Source organism: Chanodichthys erythropterus, chromosome 8 (genome assembly GCF_024489055.1).
Source record: "Chanodichthys erythropterus isolate Z2021 chromosome 8, ASM2448905v1, whole genome shotgun sequence".
NCBI lineage: Eukaryota > Metazoa > Chordata > Actinopteri > Cypriniformes > Xenocyprididae > Chanodichthys > Chanodichthys erythropterus.
In genome coordinates this window covers 28,576,612-28,595,762 of record NC_090228.1, presented here as the reverse complement: position 1 = coordinate 28,595,762, position 19,151 = coordinate 28,576,612, and the positions used below count along the sequence as shown (strand labels likewise).

Below are 19,151 nucleotides of genomic sequence, written 5' to 3'. Positions count from 1 at the left end.
CCTGTTTCTCATTTCAGTAATTGGCGCGGAGACAGGTTAAAACGCCGCGAGAAGCAGGAGTCGGGAGAGAGAGGGGAACTGCTGACTGAGCAGCTGGTGCACGACTAACTGGAGTGAAGCCCTTTGTGGATTGTACAGCCGTGACCAGGAGTGAAGCCCTTTGTGGATTGTATATGCCGTGACTGGAGTGAAGCCCTTTGTGGATTGTTTTATTTGCTGTTGTGCCTTGCACAGTTTTTGTTGGACGTTTCTAATTCTTGAAATAAAGCTCAGTCAGCAGTTGAACGCCGACCCTGTCCCCTTCCTTCCTACACATAAGAACATTAGTTGTATTACAATATAGTATTACAATGTTATACTAAAACTAAAATTAAAACAATAACCTGTAGAAAGAAAAAGCACACATTTTAAGCACACAAAATAATGTTTTGTAAGTGGACGTTTTGTTGTTTTTCAACTCTTGCTATTTGACAATGTAGATTCAACTGTGACTTTGTCTTTATTACAGTATTATGTAATACGAACAACGACAGACAGACAGACAGACAGACGCTTTAGGACTATTTGTAACAACATGAAGGAAGGAAATAATAGCTTCATATATCATATCATTCATCATATCACAGTAAAATGGGAAACACTTTTCAACATGTTACACATTTATTAATAGCCACACCTATTACGTAATATGGTTGTCAAAATATATAATTAAAGATAAAGATTAATGCAAAAAAGTGCATAAGGCACTTACCTATGGGGCCGATAGTGTCACTCGCTTCACTCACTCCCACTTTACCCACAATCCTGTAGCGGATCAAGTACTGCTTTCCAAACTCCAATCCAGTCAGAGTAAAGTTTTCATCAGGTGTGTTTTTGACAAGCCACTGTTCCTCTTTCACCTGCTTGTACTCCACTCTGTACTGCACAGTTTCTCCAGTCGGGGACTTCTGCAGTTTCAGGGACACACTGCGCTCCAGGACCTCCTTCACTTCTGGTGGGGGAGGCTTCGACACGGGCTGGAACCTTTTGTTTGTTAGCTTCCCTTTTTCATACAGATAGATGGAGGAGCCTGGACTGGATGGATCGGAGATGGCAGAAATAATGAATCTGTATCTCTTTTCATCTTTGTTAGCCTCTGAAAAACTTTTGAAAAGATGTAACTTCTTTTTCATCTCTGATTTCACATCAGGCTTGTTGAACCACTCTTCTGATGCTAACATGCTAGAGTAAGTTTTCATTCCCACACCTAGCTCTTTAAACACATCAGATTCCAGAAACTCCTTCAGGTTTGAAAGATCCTGGTCCTCATACTTCAGAGATGTGAAAGTAAGGCACACCACAACATCAATATCAGGATCAAGGATGATGGAGTCGAGACGGTCTGAGTCTTCAGTTTTAATTCCCTCCAGCATCTTGGTGTGAGTACTCAAGAGGTTAAGTTCAGATTTTGCATGATCTAACCACTGGTTAAGTTTGTCAGCATTGAACGGGGAGCTGTAGTGGATCTTCAGGATGTCTTCCAGTGACTTCTCGTCCATCCCTCCTCCTCGTATAGGAGGCAAGACCTTGGCCACTTCTTTTGTGAGCACTGATTTGTAAATGTTAAGAGAGCCCTGAAATGAACTGAGCCTCTCTTTGATGTCTCTGAAAACATTAACCAGTGGTTTTCTGGAGAGATCGTTGCATCTCCTCTCTGCCTCTAACAGCCCATCTATTATACCTTCAGTGTTGGAAACCAGACGTGTGGTGATTTCTCTCACCAACTTAGCTGCTGTTTTATCCAGAAGAGAAAGAGGATAGAGCCAGACTTTTACTGGAACTGCATTATCTGGTTTTCCCTTCAGTATATCTGGGATCTTCTTGTACACCTCCAGGGCCTCCATGTAAGTGGTTGGGTTCTGCTCAAGGTGGACATCACCATAAAATGTGCATGTGATGCTCTCAGCCATTTTCTTATCCCCATCTGTCATTTCTAGAGCTCCTTTTCCCTCAGTAGAAAATTTAGGAATGCTCTTGACCATGATATTCAGTTTTCCCTCAATCTCCTGCTTGTTTTCCTCTTCTAAAAATATCAGATCAAACACCATGATGGCTTGAGCTCCGTACAGTACAGCCGTGACCACATGAGTGGCAGTTTTCTGGTCAAACACCTGAGGATTGGTGATCTGGTCTAGCTGGGACATGGTGAGCTGGTCAAATCTTGTGGTTTCTTTGTAATACATTGTAACTCTGGACTGTTGGTTTGAGGATTTGGTGTCACAGAGAAACTTGCCAGATCCTTCCACTTTCACCAGCCCTCCCAAGAAGCTGGCCTTCAGGGTACCACTTACATCCAGGAGACTGGACTTATCAGAGAGAGAGTCGGAGCTACTGAACTTCAAATCTGTCATGGGCTGTGGATGACTGTCCAAATCTTCACTCAGTGACTTCTTATCCCACAGAGTAACACCTGAAATGAGAAATGGCTTCAAGAGTTACACATGAGGACACAATGTACTGTCGAAGTAAACATGCTGATGTTGTATCTATAAGACTAATAATTCAACACTCTGGAGTCGGCGGTGGCGCCGGCAACACACACTTGCTTTTTTTCTAATCAGTGTGAAAGACACTCAAAATTCTTCAATTTTGGACAAAAAAAAATACCATTATACTCTGTAAAATATCTTTTATTTGTGTACACTCAGAGTAAAAACAAAATGTTGTGATTTTTTCAAAATACAAAAAAAAACTAACATGAAGCGTGATCTGCCGTCTCTCTCCGAAGGAAGTCCATTCTTATAGTTCTCATAAAATTAACTAACTTAGTGAATACTAATCACACAAAAATGAGACATACGTCTAAATGAACATTGAAATGTCAGGTTTTAAACCGTGTAAGTCAAATCAAAAACAAATTTTCTGCTTATGTAATCTATTTGAAAAGAGAAGGTTGTCAGACATTTGCGAGTCAGCTCATTATCCACTAATGCAGCCACGCCCACAGAGTGCTTTCTATCAGACACAAATTCTGAGGTGAAACATGCAACAGAGTCAACACCCGCGGTGCTTCAGCTCGGAAAAACGAATCAAGCTTAGTCAGTTTCATGTGCTTTTCATTGTTTTGAGATGTTATCAAATATCTTTTCTTGATATCAACAAGTGAATTGCTACTAGTCACAATGTTAGTTTTTGATATAAATAATTTGATTGTTCTTTTCTGATATCATGAATGTGATTGTTACTAGTAACAAATCCATTTTATATTGATATCAGAAATACATCTTCAGATATCAAAAATTTACATTTTTTACTAGTAGCAATTAAATTGTTGATATCAAGAACTGACGTTTCAACTAGTGCCAAATGAATTCTTGATATCAAAAATTCACAATGTAATTATTGATATCAAAAATTATGATTTTTAGGTCCATGTACTTTTGCGACCATTCGTTTTTCCTTTTTTAAACCAGAAATGAAATATGAAAAATTCGGTTTCTTTGTTTGTTTTTTTTATTTTAACACTGATGAATAGAATTAGCAGATACAAGCTAATTTTCTTTATGCAAGATTATTATTTTGTGAAAAATAATAAAAATGATATACAATTTGTTTTTTAATATGTACAAATGCTAAATTTAATTTACAGTGTTTCTCGTCATACACACAGACGCTAAAGCGGCCTCTAGTGCCTGTTCCTCTGACGTCAGCAGACTCTCTTCAAGAGCCTGCCTAAATTACATTGATTTCATTTTCATTCGTTAAATCAGAGTCCTGCAACGGGTCGGGTACCCGCAGGTACCCGCATGAAAGTGGCTAAAATGGGTGGATTGTGATATTCCTAAAATTCACGGGTGGGGATGCGGGCAGATAATTAACTCCTTGTGGGCGGGTAGTTGCGCGGATGAAAAATATGCGCAATATTTGTATGTCTAAATTACCATTACACATACGCAACAACGATATGACATTTGACCCATCACGTCACCACCACTGCGACAGTGCGACTGTTGCTGCTTCTCGTAGCCTAGTTGGAGCGAGCGTTGCAGGAGTAGCTATGGATGAAGTAAAAGTTGGCGAGTGGAGTATATAAAATTGTTGACAACGAGTCTTTAAAGGCAAAATCGGATGTGTGGAGAAAGTGTGGTGTAATACGAGATCAGGGAAATAACATCATAAGCGGCTTTGCGGCTTGCAAAACATGCCATAAAGTTTTGGCGTTTGATAGCCGGAAGCTGGGCACGTCTTCTCTTAGGAAACATGTCGAGATTTGCAGGAGCACAGCAGGGGTTGCCAGTGCGACAATTTACAGGTACTTTGCCAAAGGCTACAAACCTCCAAGAGGGGAAGACAAGGAGGCGATAACGCAATTGGCTGTGCAATTTGTGTGCCGAGACATTAGATCATTTGAGACTGTGTGCGGCGATGGATTTTTGAAACTGGCACAGGGCTTAATTGAGACTGGGGCACGAGCCTTGTGGATGCGCGTCAGCTTCTGCCCGATCCAACTACTGTCTCCTGTAGGATCACTAAATATGCAGAGGATAAAAGACAATTCCGGAGCTGAGGGAACAATTGACCGAGAGCAACGGGGCTGTGACGCTGGATTTGTGGACGGATAATTTCCGAAAAATTGGATCTCTCTATGTGACAATACATTATATTAAAAGCAATTGGTAACTGCAGGAGCGAGTGCTCTGCACAGCTGAATGGGACAGCAATTTACGTAAAACAGCTGACAACCTCAGGCCAGCCATCGTCCAAGCAGTCCGCAAATTTGGACTGGATGAGTTCTTTCCCAAACTAGTGTACGTAACTGACAGAGGTGCAAACATTGTTGCGGCTCTCTGCACAGCCACGAGATTGAGTTGTGCAACACATATTCTGAACACAGTATTGCATACCACACTTGGGAAACCTGCTGAGGACGATTTGTTTGGCGAAGAGGTATCTGGTGTCATTGAGTCCGCTAAGTCGCTTGTGAATTACTTTAAGCCCTCACATCTCCAGAATCGTCTGCAAAAAACACTGAAAGCATCCGTGGAGACGCGACGGAACTCGCTTCACTCGATGCTGGACTCCATTAGCAGCAAGTACGAAGCCTGGCTCTTCTAGAGGAACGTGACGAAGAACACAGTTTAAACTGCATGAGCAAGGAGACTTTGCATGACATTGGTGGCTTCTTTGAATCGTGCCAAAAAATTCACAAAGCCCTGAAAGCATCCAAAACTCCTACCATTTACTTGACAGCTGTGTGGTTGGAGTGCCTCAGACATCACCTTCAACCGTCTTCTACCGACAGTATGACATTGTCATCGCTTAAAGAAAAGTGTCTCAAAATTAACTGAGAAATTTGAGCTGCATCTCTTGCACAAGCTAGCAATGTTCTTGCATCCAAAGTTGAAAAGCTTGAAGCTGCTGGCAGACCATGGTGAAATTATGGGAGTTCATAGCGAAGCACGGCGTCTTGTGAAAGGTAAGCTATTCAATCACAAACTAATATATGCTACTTGTCTTCAGTGGTGGAATTTAACGAAGTACAAATACTTATTTGAAAAAAAAAGAAAAAACATGTTCTGATCAGTTTTCCACCTGCCAAAACAGGAATTAAAAAAAATCTCCATGTTCTCCCCGGCACAGTAAACTTAAGGAAAAGTAAATGCATAGGCATAAGCCTATAGGCTATTGTTTGTGAGCGACAGGCTCAGGTTGTATTTTTTTCTTGTTCTTTTTTTTTTCATTTATAGGTCTATTTGCGTATAGTTATCAGGTTCCATAGGTGCCGATGGTAGGCTACTTGAATGGCGCAAAACAAATCGCACTTTAGCCTGTTTCATTAGCCCATGTTGTGATGCTGAGAGAGGTGCAAGATAAAAAATAAAGCACTTTAATTGGAATGATTTTAGCGTGTGTGATTTATCGCGGGTACGAGCGGGGGCGGGTCTCCAAAAATGGACCCGTGCAGGACTCTGCGTTAAATTACATTTATATTTTAACCTAACTATTACATTTCTAAACCTTATAACCTCTTGTTTAGCGCTCTAACATTATCGAGTTCCCACTTGTGGTCTCAATCCCGTCATTGTGCTTTTTACTTGTTTTATATGAAACGACTCAATCTAAATTACTGTGACTTTTTCATCTGGCTCTGTGTTTTATATTTATATTGAGAAATTGTTTGGGATTAGGAGTCACTTTATAGCTATGCTATGCTGTTCAAATTGAAAATATACCAACATTTGTGATGACAAAATTATACCCCAATATGTGATTTTCATGAAGAGAAAATTCACATACCCTTTACCTCAGTGGAGGTTTGACATGAAATATTTCTCAATTCTCATTGAAAGCAATGCGTTACGGCTGTGTCGATGGGACATTAACGCTTTACGTGGCTTAATCCAACTAAAACAACCAGGGAGAAACTATTTTCTCTGACATTTTCTTGTCATCAACAGCATCTAAGGCTAAGACAATGGCAACATAAAAACGTAAAAATAGTGTAAGGAAAATATTTTCATGTTAAGCGTTTATAACGGTTTTCTACAAGTGGAAAACGCTGAACATTGTAAGTGCTTTGCCTTCATATTAAGCCTGACCTGCTTGTCTGCACATTTTTATTGGTCATTTCATATCAGTGTCTTAATGTATTAAGCGTTTTCTTCATAACTGTGTTTTATTTTCTAAAAATGCTTAAAAAATGCTTAACGTGTTATTAATTGTGTTCATAGCGGGCTGCTTATAATTTGCTCCTCCAATATCACTAGTAAGCCACATCAAGCGCTTATTTTTCACGTTAAGCACTTACAATGTCTCTCTTTGCTGGACGGGTTTGCCGCCAGTAGCCTATAGCATCTCTTGGACATGCGGCAGTATCGGACCCCCTCGTGAGTGAGAATGGGATAGAAATCAAGTCAAGTATTATCATGTTTCAAAGACATGGCTCTTGGAAGTGTGGGAGAAACAACAATTTTAAAAAAAAGAAAACTTGTAAATTGACATTTCTTCGACTTTAATCTGTACTTTTTTAATTTCGGTTTATAAAAATGCAAAACATCATAAACAAAAACTGAAAAGAAGTCCATATTTATTTTGGGCACATGAAATTTGTGTATTTGGTTTTAATTTAAATGTTGGTATTCACCATAGTATTTAAAAATACAACAACCGTTCCTTTTTTGTTTTTCTTGGCGTGGTTAAAAAACAAAAAAGTACAAAAAAGTACATTGACCCTTTTCTTATGCAAGACTATTACCTGTTGCCACATACAGCTTAGCACACTACCTGGACTATAAAAGACTCACACACTCACCAACTGATCGCAAAGTCGTTTACCCTGTGTGACATTTCTGAGCATTTATATTCTGTCTGCCTGTCTGTAGCCGATCCTGTCTGTTACCATTTACGATTCCCTGCTGCCTGCCCTTTGGACCTTTTGGATTGTTTATTGTATCCTGACCTGTGAGTGATATCTGCCTGTCCTGATCTTTGCCTGTATCCTGACCACGATTCTTCCTGCCTCTGTTATTCCTGTTTGACCCTGCCTGTACGACCACGCTCACTTTTAATAAAGCTTTGCACTTGGATCCCTGCCTGAGTCCAGCTTCATTATAAGTGCCTTTTCCACTGGCGTCAACAGAATGACTCGCATCAAAATGCCTAAAAAAGACAACATTAATTAATTGATTAATTGTAATCCGTTAAATTATTATGTTTTTACATTTATATTTTAACCTAAACATGACCATTAATAAACCTTAGGTAACCCCCCAATATTCAAATCCATCACAACCCCCCAATATTTCAGCATGAAAATCACAGTAGATCAGATGAAAAATATGTAGAATTAATTTATTTTGTAACAATAATTATGTTCCTAATCAAATATGAGTTTGTCATAATAAATCAGACAAAAAATAATCCCCCTCCATTGAACCGATAGTTAACGTCTAACCAATGTGTCACACTTTCACCGAAACAATGCGAGTGGCGCTCTGTTTGAATGAGAGAGGATGGGTAGCACCAAAAATGAAGAGAACCGCTGCCCAGCAGACTTTATTAAACTGCTGGTCAAATCGGGACGTTAAAAAGAATAAAACATATTGTAACGAGTAGAAATATAGTGTGACCCCCTTAAGAACTGCGCGCTCCAGTTGAACTGTTGTTGATCTGCAATGTATGTGTGATCTGAGCCAAAGAATAAACACTGACAAGAAGCGACACTCAGTAGAACGTTCCATTGAAACACCGGCTCCAGCAGCAGCCCTGCGTTTCTGCCATTCTGGGGTGAAAGCGACTCACAGTCCACTAGTTTCTGTGGCAATATCAGCTGCTTTGATAAAACAAAACGTACATTAAAGCTGAAATCCAACCTGGATGATGACAACACAGAATAAAATACTATCACTAGTGATCATCAGTTTATTTTACACTCTTTGTGTTTAAGTCTTCCACTTTTTTCACAAATCTTTGCTCTCTAGAAACCCAGTCAGTTTGGGTTCAAAATCTTTAAAAGGCTTAAAACACTGAATTATTACCAACATATGAAATCAAATTAAGGACATGCATCAGAAAAATTGGGAATGTTGGACAATAAATATATGAATATAAGAGCTTGATTTTGCAGTGTTGTCTAATGTCCGTTAAAGCAAAAGTGTCCAAAAGTGGGAATCATGGGATAACGGACACAGCAATGCATCATGTATTATAAGATCATTATGTTTGTAGCGTGATCCATTAAAACGTACAATATAGCTATTTCAATTCAGACCTAGATATTATTACACTAGGTCTGAAATATATTGTTCACTGCAAACATGATGATCTTAAATTTACACATTTATTAACAGTAAAATAATAATTCGTAAAGTTACTACGTTACCTCAGATGGATGAATGGTTGGATTCCACAACTGGTAAAATAAAACATGTATGATCCTACAGTAAATGTTGTATTGTCTTATATAATTTACTGCTGACTGTTCTATTGCGCTTCTGATTTGGCAGTGAAATTCACTGATTTTTGGGTGCGTAAGATGTGAAGGATTCAATGGTCCAGTTAGTATTTTCACCCCATAATGGCGGCCGCGCTACTGGAGTGCCATCTAGTGACTGTTACCCAAAAATTATCAAAGTGTCGCCTCTTGGGTTCTGAGCTCTTTATCCGAGCACTGCATGTATGCGGGTTATTTTCAGTCTTTTTCTGTTGCTCCTTTTAATTTATTTTGTTTAGCAAGTAATGCTGTGGATGGCACAACATTCGTGACAGACAGTCACACAAGTTCCATGGGGAATAAAGAGTCGGTTGTGTAATTGCCAGTTACACCTATGTGAACTCTGTGAAGTCTGTCTAAATTCAAGAGGTTTGCACGGATGCAGAACTGGTTTGTGATGAGTGACGCCGAAAATACTGCAATCTTCCTCTTCGACATGCGTGAGTCTGCTCGAGGCCTATTCCAGTGCGTACAGAGTGAACTGCCCGACGCTGCAGCGGACATTTTGTGTGAGTGACGCTGCTGATATTTCTATACATTCTAGTGGATTTATGTCGTTATGGATACAATTTCCGTGGATTTAATCTGCACGTAGGATTGTGGTTCGTTGAGGTAATCGGGAATTTGACTTTTTTTTTTTTTTTTTTTTTTTTTTTGCACAACACATTTATTATATGGTTAGTTTTTCTGTTTATAATTGCTTTGTTGCTATATTATGCACATACAAGAAATTGATACAAGTTCAACATTAATGTTGGATATCATTTCTCTGATTTATTGCTTTGAATTTCATATTGCTCTGACACAAACTGATTTTGTTGCAATGAACAGACATGTTGAGGACGAGACTTTTAAGTTAACTGACCAATCTGCATGCTTTGAGAGTGCCAGCAACAGCAGATCCCCTGGAGACGCAGCTTGAGTCATTGAAGGAGGAAGTGGCGATGCTGAGGAAATGCCTGAGTGAGTCTCTTGATCTACAGAGAGGTATTATTGACAGTTGCACACAAAACTTGAACATACCTCCTTTATACCAGTTGCCTTCACAAATCAGGCCTGTTGCTTCGTCAACCCCATTCGCTCAAGCACAAACTGGTCAAAAACACGGACTTCAGTCCTTTGAAGGGGCAATGAACGCCAGAACGGAAAAAGCTTTTGGCCTGGCTCAAAGTTCTCTTGAATTGAACAATGCAACCAGAACCTTGGCTTCAGTCTTGCACCAATCGAGACTGGAACCCCAAGTTTTTGTGAACGATGGAAAAGTTCAACCTGATGACTGGCTTCTTCTCATGAATGCCTACAGAACTTCTTTGGGTCTCAGTGATGCTCAAATTTTGCTTGAATTGCCACGTTTCCTAGCTAAAGAGTCCAGGAAGTGATTTATAGTACTGAGTTCACACGTTACATCTTGGACACAGTTCTGCACCCTGTTCAAGACTATTTCTATTTCTTCCTTCGGATAACCAAGAGCGGGTGTGGAGAGGTATTCTTGACCGCGTTCAAGCTTAAGGAGAACCATTCCCAACATTTGTTGCACACTTATTATCTGAATTCAAGAATCTTAACTCACCACTTCCAGAACAGGAACAGATTGATCTTATCTGCAAGCATGCACTTTAGTGCTACAGAGTTGCTTTGTACATTTGTACGGATTATTACAGAGTTTATTGCTCTGGACAGCGCGGAGGGAGAATGTATAAGATATTGTACTGAAGCGCAGAGCAGAATTGATTCAGGGGTCAAGTCAAGTCATCTTCATTTATATAGCGCTTCTTACTAACCAGGTTGATTCAAAGCAGCTTCACTGTGATAATAGGAAAATTAATAGACAGTTTGTTTTGGCTTTACAGCAGCTCTAAGATAAAGTTAAAATCGAGCTAAAGTTTTTGATTGAATCACTTTTGTTGTAAAAATCACTAATTATTAACTTAAATGACACCTTTTTAACTGAAAACAGAAGACTTTTAATGCGGCGTTCTTGACGTTCATTTACTTGTTTTGGGTAGACTATGAAATAACACTCTGAACAATAGAACCAGAGATTTATATTTATATTTATTGCCATCTATCACCATCATGAATTAATAAGCAAAATACCAACATTTTTTAAATAAATTTGAAGTTGCGTTTAGATGTTTTTACACAATTTAATGCTGCTCAGAGAGGTCCATAAATGCATTCACACAGCGAACACATAATGAGTCATTTTATTCAATCGATTCACTCGAAACGCTGATTCATTAGTAATAAAAGGGCCGTATGGCTGGTGAATCACTCAATCGATTTGTTCAAAGACTCTATGCTGAGCGTGGCACAATGATCTGTGACTTCGCTTTAGAAGTTTAGCTGGCAGAAAAAAATACATAAAACCTTGTTTTGAGTAAGTTTATTTCATTAACACTGAGTATTAATTGATGTCAGTGTATTGTTTAAAACAACAGGCAGGACAGCTGCTCTGCCCTTCACTACAACTACATTCTCTCTGCGCTGTCCAGTGAGTCGTACAGTTTTGGCACACAGATTTCAAGAGTTGATCAGCTAAATAAAACAGCGGTGTGCCAAATAGGTAGGCTAGGGGTAGTTGTGAGAGCAGATGCTACGTAAATTAACATTTAATACGATAAATTAGTATTTCACAACAATTTATGTGTATACAGAAGAAAGCTCGGTCTAGACTCTGCTCTGGTACGGGTTGTGTCGAGCCATTTATTAGTCTGGCTGTTTGATGAAAACGAGATTAAATGTAGTTGCAATAAACTCTGTAATAATCCGTACAAATGTATCAAGTCACTGTCTATTCTGTTGCATGGAGCTGAACCAATCAGTGGAAAGGGGTGTTTTATTCCCACCCATGTAGAGATCAAATATTTAAGATGTTTATCCATTTTGGTTTTGTTTTTCCATTTTTTTTTTTTTTGGCGGATTAGAACAAGGTGTGAATAAAACAAAAATATGAACTATGAAAAATGACTTGAGATTTGTTTATTTTATGTTGATGAGAAGGGTTGAATATGTGATAAATGAATGGTTTCTTTGTTAATCCATTTCTAAAACAAAAACAAGAAAAATTATCCAAAAGGTACACGGACCCGCTTAGCGCTGTCGCGGAGGTTCTATTCTTTCCACTAAAATGACAAAACAAATGCACACAAACGTGCAGTGGTTGGGGAAGCTACTCTGAACTGTAGTTTGACAAGCTACAAGCTTCTCATAAACTACAGTCAAGCTACCCTTCTGAAAAAGTAGTTAGCTACACTACAAGTTACTATCAAAAAGTAGCTAGCTAATTGAAACTACTTTTCATTTTTTATTTATTTATTTTTAATTGACATAGCTTATTACAAACAACTGGATAAGTGCGGTTTAATGAAGAATGTTTAAGTAAGATGTTGGGGGTTTAAAACAAAGCAATGCACTGCAATTATGATTTCAAAACGTACCGTTTTATTTTATGAACTATATCAAAAGATACAATACTCATGTAGCCTATATCTCACAATGACTCTCTTTGCATGCTTTATATTAAAATTCTGAATGTATTACATATAAGTTTTGTTTTTCATGCCTTGAGAGAACCGATGTCCAATTGCACTCAGTTTCAGAAGTGATTTCTACATATAAATGCAGGATTCATGCTCAAAATTGCTACCATAACCATAACACAGGACAAAAATATGTAATAATAAAAATAATAAGCAATGTAAATGCAGACTAGAAAAATAATAGAATTTTTGTATCAATATTTTTGAAATTCTCTTCCAATTATTTGTAAAATGACAAATGTCTCACTACACATTGCTATTCTTATTATGGTGGAGCTGTTGATTATACATTACATCTGCACTTTACTATAGCACCCTCACTTATTTCAGAAGCACCCTCAATGATTTGATTCTGGAACCGGACCTGCCCTTAAACCGAACCGGAACTTAAATTGGATACGCAGAAAAATGTAGGTTAAACACACAGCACATGCAGTGATAAAAGCTTTATTGTTTAAATATTATATTTCATTTCAATAAGTGTTAATTTCCAACATATTTTGGGTTCATTTTAAGCAAGCAATACAGAAATTTTTACACAATAGTTAACTTAAACTGCCCAATTGCTGTGTTTGTCCATTTTCAACCTGACTTGGGTTGTTTTTGACCCAGCATTTCTTACAGTGTAATAATAGTTGTCACTTTCACTCTTAAATGTGCATTGACACTTGACAGCTGATTAAGCCTGTGCTCCAGGGACCATATTCATATAATATCTAAGGCTAAATGTAGCTCTTAACTGGCTGAGTTAGATCGTGATTGACACCAAACAGTAGAAAATCAGTCCAGTCTCTCCAGCTGTGAATGTCATGGGCTGTTAAAGTATTGTGTTGCTGATAATAAATTGACATGTTGATAACACACACATAATCATAATCATAATCTTTCAGAAAGCTCTCAATTACATGTATCCTAGATCAGATGCACACTATATGCATTAGTGAGTGTGCTGGTGCTTATGGGGTGTCGCTCTGGGACGGGTGAGAGGTGACAGACTGTGAGGTAAAAATCACAGTATACTCACTACAAACAACTAGACTACACCACTGGTGTCATGACACTTATGCCATTGATATGTTTATGAACAACTGAAAAAAAAAAACAAAAAAAAAAACAAATGTCAGGGCATATCAAAACTTTTCCAGAGCCCCAAAAACCGTCAGACCCCTGAGGGTTAATATTTGTGTGCTTCATCTTATGTCTCCAAATGACCACACATGTACTGTTTTGTTGATTCACATTTGGGTGAAAAAGGGAATAAAAAGCATTTTACAGCACCTGAAATGAAGGTATCACTGCGGCAGTCATACAGCATACCAGGATACAGAGGTCTTCCCAGAGCTGCCACTTCAATGGATTTTGATGCCATGACTGCAATAAATAACAATGAATGGGGATATTTATACATTCAAAGTTTAATAATGACTATGTCATGATCTGCTGGTGTTGATAAACATGATGAAAGCAAATGACAATCAAACTCAGTCAATAGGCTTGTTTGAGATGCTCGCCTGAAATTCAGCCGAGAGTAGGCGGCTGCAGTGAGGGGAGGAGTGAAAAAAGCGCGAACAAGACGGACATTTCTCTGTTCTCATAGTGGATCAGAACCTACGAGATCAAAGGCGGATATCGCGGGATTCACACTCGTGCGCTGTGTTGCTGATAAACTGGATGTAATTTAACTTCTGTTGCTTTCATATGAAAATAAACAATGAACAATACACCCAAAGTACTTGTTATTTATTTCCATTCGAAAGATGTGTGTATCAATCATTTTTACTTTATATGGGTTATGTGATTGTTGTCATTTATAAAAAAAAAATATATAAAAACATGTCTATAATTAGAGATCGCACTGTCAGAGAGTTTGGGAATATTTGCACATTATTTTTACACATAAAAACATGATATTAGAGTTTTAAAATATCAATACATCACGGTTGTTTAAGCCAATAAGCATTAAGCTGTGTCATCAGCAAGTCGTTTCCCATCATGCTTTGGGTCAGCGCAATCAGTGGAGAGCAACTGCGCTCGACTGCAGAATCCGACGAGTCCGCCTCGCCCTCGCGAGAGTTTTTTGACACACGCCGGCATGACATCAGAGCAAGGCGGCCCATCATCGGACACATTTCTAACCGGCATGCATCTCACGGTGATCAGTTCTGCGCAGATTTTGCTCATCTCAAACAAGCCTATTACTTGATAATCCACAAGGAAGATAACAAGGAAGGCAAAGCAAACATATCACAACATAAAAAAACACAGGACAAAGACCGGACTGAAACTGAGGGCTTCAAGGCAAATAGAGGAGTTAACGAGGCTAATTAATAAGACACACCTGAACTGAGGACAATCAGTAAGAACTCAGTAAGATTTGTGAAGCTCCCCCTACAGGTTCCTTCAGTGAATCACACTGTTGTAAATACTCCAAGCGCAGCTCTGGACTACAACGACTACAACGCTCACCAGCGCAGTAGTTTTGCAAATACAGTACACTCGATGGAGGTGGGTAATTTTCGAAATTGTCTTATAAAGTAATAATATATACATTGTTTTTGAATTACCGTAAAGCATTTTGTCACTCTCGCGTGAGCGTGAACATGAGGCGAGATTGTTTCGGGTCGGTGCAGCTCAACTTGCAAGTGCTGTTTTCTGGCGTAGACGTGCCAGATGTGGTTAGTGTATGCCTCAAACACACCACTACAAGTCAATTAACCATCCTAAGGACTTAGAAAACTGTTTATGAAGGTAAAAAAGTTACTTAGTTCTGCTTTAACCTAGGATACAACAGACAGGCAAATGAGGTGAACTGATAAACAGACAAGGAAGCTGAAGCAAGAAGACAGAAAGGAGATGATCAAAACTGATCAAAAACAAACTATAAACATGAACAAATAGTCCAAACATGACAGACTGCTTTATCATTCTAAAAATCTTTTTACTTGTTACTGAGTTCATTAGTTCTCATATTGTTTTAAAATTCTTTAAAATGAATTCTAATTCAGTGTTTAAAAAAATCCATAAACAAGGCATAAATCCTTCCTTCACTGAATGCAGTCCTATAAATAATGTTTAACCATTGCCTGTAGTGAAATGACAAATACATTGAGTCTTCCTGTATTCTGTTGAGGTCTAAACACCTCATAATCTGAAGGTGGCTATCCACAGTGTCATAGCATAACCTGTTCGTATCATTTTAAAGTGGTGTCTCACCTGGAGTGCTCGTGTGTATTTGTTATGTCAAGGAAGGAAAATCGTCTGGTAATGTCTTCAGATGAAGTCTGAAACCAACTGGGTTCTTTGATCATATTTATAGTACTGTTGTTTCCTTAAGGCATTTTCACTGCAAGAAAACTGGTTAGACTACTGCTCAACAAGAGGGTAATTACCTGGCTCCATTAATTTCCATTTTTCAGTGTTGTTTTTTTCAAGTCTTCTGTGGCCTATTCAGTATTAGGGTAGTTCCAGCTAATTGACATTCCTGACATGTTCATTCTTACAAAAACATTTGGGTAACACTGATTGGCAAGCATGTCCTGCTCTCTCGTTTCATACGAGGAGCGAGGCAGCTTAAGCCTCCTTCTAGAACCAGTTTCCTTTCATGGGACCTAGCAATAGTCCTAGAGGGCCTGGTTGAGACCCCCTTTGAACCGTTAGCAGAGATGTGCACGAGTCTTTTATCTGGAGTCCGAGTCAAGTCTGGAGTCTTCTGTCACGAGTCCGAGTCGAGTCGAGTCGAGTCTCGAGTCATTAAAAAAAATTCTCTCATAATCAAATCCTATTTTTTTATCCTAGTTGTATTATATAGACAAAATAATATGATTTTTCTATCATCAGTTTTATTTGAAATTAAGGTCCTATGATGTAAAGGATAATGTATCCAGCTTGTTACTTTATAATCCATTACAATGTACAAAACAGTCGTCCTGGCAACACGAGCAGTCATTTTCAATACAGTCGCTAAGTGGACGCAAGATGGCGCCAGTGAGTCATGGTTTGTTATAAAGCAGTTTGTTATATAGCTTTGTTGTTATTGACGACAGTGTCACGACCGGCTCACTGCCGTGACAAATGAAAATGGAGGACATAATCGGATGGTTTGTTTGCAACAAAAGATTTATTTAACATAAATAGAAAAGTATATAAAACAAGAAATTAACAAAAACCAGCAACTTCTGTCAGACACATGATCAGAGTGTCAGACAGAACTAATTTCAAATGAACAACATCAAAATAAACAAACAAAAGTCAGGGGAAAAACCACCAAGAGCAAGTTCGAGCCACCGCACACCAAACAAAATCCAAACTTTATAGGGGAAGAACAGGAGGAAATAGTTCCGTTGATGAGTCTCCCAGCCAGGGCCGTACGCAGGGTTTTATATTTACCGAGGTCACAAAATGTGTTCTGCTAGGGGGGTTCGGGGGCATGGTCCCCCGAGAAAATTGAGATTTCCTTGGTGTACATATATGCATTTTAAGACGTTTTAAGGCCAACAAATTGGATAACAATAGCTTTAAAACCATGTCAACAAATATATACATGCATGCACAGTTTTGAGGCAGCTTAATCGCATGTTTGGTAATTCCATGACTTCATTTACCTCAGAATAATGATGGTGCATGCCCGTAGTTTCTTTAGCATTTTAGTTAAGCTATAATTAAAGTAATATGCAGCACGCGCCGCACATTTGCGCGAGCAATTCTTGAGTTCACGCTTCGAGCACAGTAGGCTATAGCCTAACAGCTGATTGGAGTTTTACTGACATAGCCTGACAACATCTCATCTGACCACAGTTCACTGTTGTTCAAATGAAGCTACATTTTCCGCGCTTGTTTGACTTGCGCCTGGCGCTGAGCCGAAGGTGGAATGCGTGTCTGAAATTGTCCCGTTTGTTGTGGTCGTAAAGAGACATTTCTTTATAAACGCAGCGTTTTACTTGGCAATGTTTTAAAAAACATTTTTATTTTTGATATTTTTTATGCTCTGTTGGTGGTTTGTGGAGTAGCAACGCCTGGGGGGGATTAGAGATGGTAAAAGTGAGTGGGTCCAATATCATTGGTCTTAAAAAGTGGGTGGGTCTTGTCCCACCCACATACAATGGTTCCGACGCCCATGGCAAATACAGACGACATATGGATTCAGACACGGACCGGGTTCTGTGTTTGGCATTGATCATCACTGCTGGATTTCAGCTTTGACTAATTTGAAATTTAGGGAAAAAATACCAAGGACATGACCTCGGTGTCCTCAATGGTAGATACGGCCATGCTCCCAGCCACACCCACCGGCCGGCCACAGCAGGAAGGAGAGACTCGTCACAACAGTCATTATCAGAAAATATCAAACTTCGAAATGTTTAAGAATGTCTATAGGAAACTACACATGCTGATTGTGATACGTTAAAATATGAGCTTTAAGTAATAAATGGATTTATATCTCTTCCTATCGCTCTCTTATAGACACACATTAAGAAATAGAAAAGCTGCATATAATACGAAAAGACTGATAAAATGTAGTGCTAGGTTTAAAGTCTATTTTTTGTTGTTGTTGTTCATATTTTAACAGGCTGACAATTTAAAAGAGCCATGCAGCTGTAGCAGACTTCAAGTGGTAACTTCCAGACACCACGGAAACACAACCACACCACGAATGGGATGATGGACTCAGATGGGTTTATTCCCCTTAAACAGAGTAGCATGAGGCAATATTAGTATACACACAATCAGGCCTACTCTCTCATTCCTGCTTCTCAGTCCGCATACACTTTGCGTCTGAGCACGAACGCTTAAACTATAAACTATATTTAACATGGGTATATGTAGTACTCAATTATCTCACATAACATGACAACGTAAAAGTAAAAACATATTAAACATTAAATACATAACATTTGTAAAAGTTAGCATCCAAATATGCTGTAAACTCATAGAAATGCATATGTAACATTTACTATAAACTCTAAATTGCATCAAAATTTGATTGTTAAATCACTATGTGTACAACAAAGTTCTTTTTTTTTTTTTGCACAAACACACTATCATAGCATGAAAATGTACCACGAGGAAGTTAGTATGGAGTATACACTCAAGTATATATGCATTCTAAATCAACTCGCGAATAAATTCAAATTACAAAATAAACATTTAAATTAATAACAGATTAAAACAACATACCTTAAAAAGAGTAGCGTGAGGCAATATTAGTATACACACAATCAGGCCTACGCTCTCATTCCTGCATGGAAAAATACACGTGCAAACTTTTAACACGGTCAAAAGTACTACTTTCAAAGAAAATACGCTAATCACACAAATACAAGTTATGACAGAAACTCTTAACAGTGTTTTAACATCATAAATGTAGCGATCACACTATAAAGAGACAGTTAATGCAGGATTTATGTGAGAGAGAAAACTACCTGCTTCTCAGTCCGCATACACCTTGCGTCTGAGCACGAACGCTTAAAGGAGAAGCGATATATTTCCCTTCGGTGTCTCACTAATTAAGGCCCCACCTACAACAATTGATAGGAACTCCCGATCGGAACAATTGAATACAGAACTTAATGAAAAATTAATTTGATACAAGTTTTGCTGAAGTTGACTAAATTTACATAACATTTCTCCTTGGAAATAAA

The 19,151-nt window shown here is 38.6% G+C and overlaps 1 protein-coding gene across 1 annotated transcript; it reads right to left on the bottom strand.

Moving 5' to 3' along the window:
• Nucleotides 1-273: 273 nt before the first annotated feature.
• LOC137025115 (neoverrucotoxin subunit beta-like) lies at nt 274-13,882 on the bottom strand. The gene is made up of 3 exons (XM_067393146.1): nt 13,792-13,882; nt 752-2,449; nt 274-308 (listed from the first exon to the last, which is right to left on the bottom strand). The coding sequence occupies exons 1-3, from the start codon at nt 13,880-13,882 to the stop codon at nt 274-276; spliced, it is 1,824 nt and encodes a 607-aa protein (XP_067249247.1).
• Nucleotides 13,883-19,151: the final 5,269 nt, after the last annotated feature.

Coding starts and splice junctions, on each gene's coding strand:
- LOC137025115 (XM_067393146.1), bottom strand. CDS start 13,882: ATGGCATCAAAATCCATTGAAGTGGCAGCTCTGGGAAGACCTCTGTAT. Junction 2,450..13,791: donor CAGTGATACCTTCATTTCAG/GTGCTGTAAAAT, acceptor TTCTCATTTCAG/GTGTTACTCTGTGGGATAAG. Junction 309..751: donor TGACACTATCGGCCCCATAG/GTAAGTGCCTTA, acceptor TCTTATGTGTAG/GAAGGAAGGGGACAGGGTCG.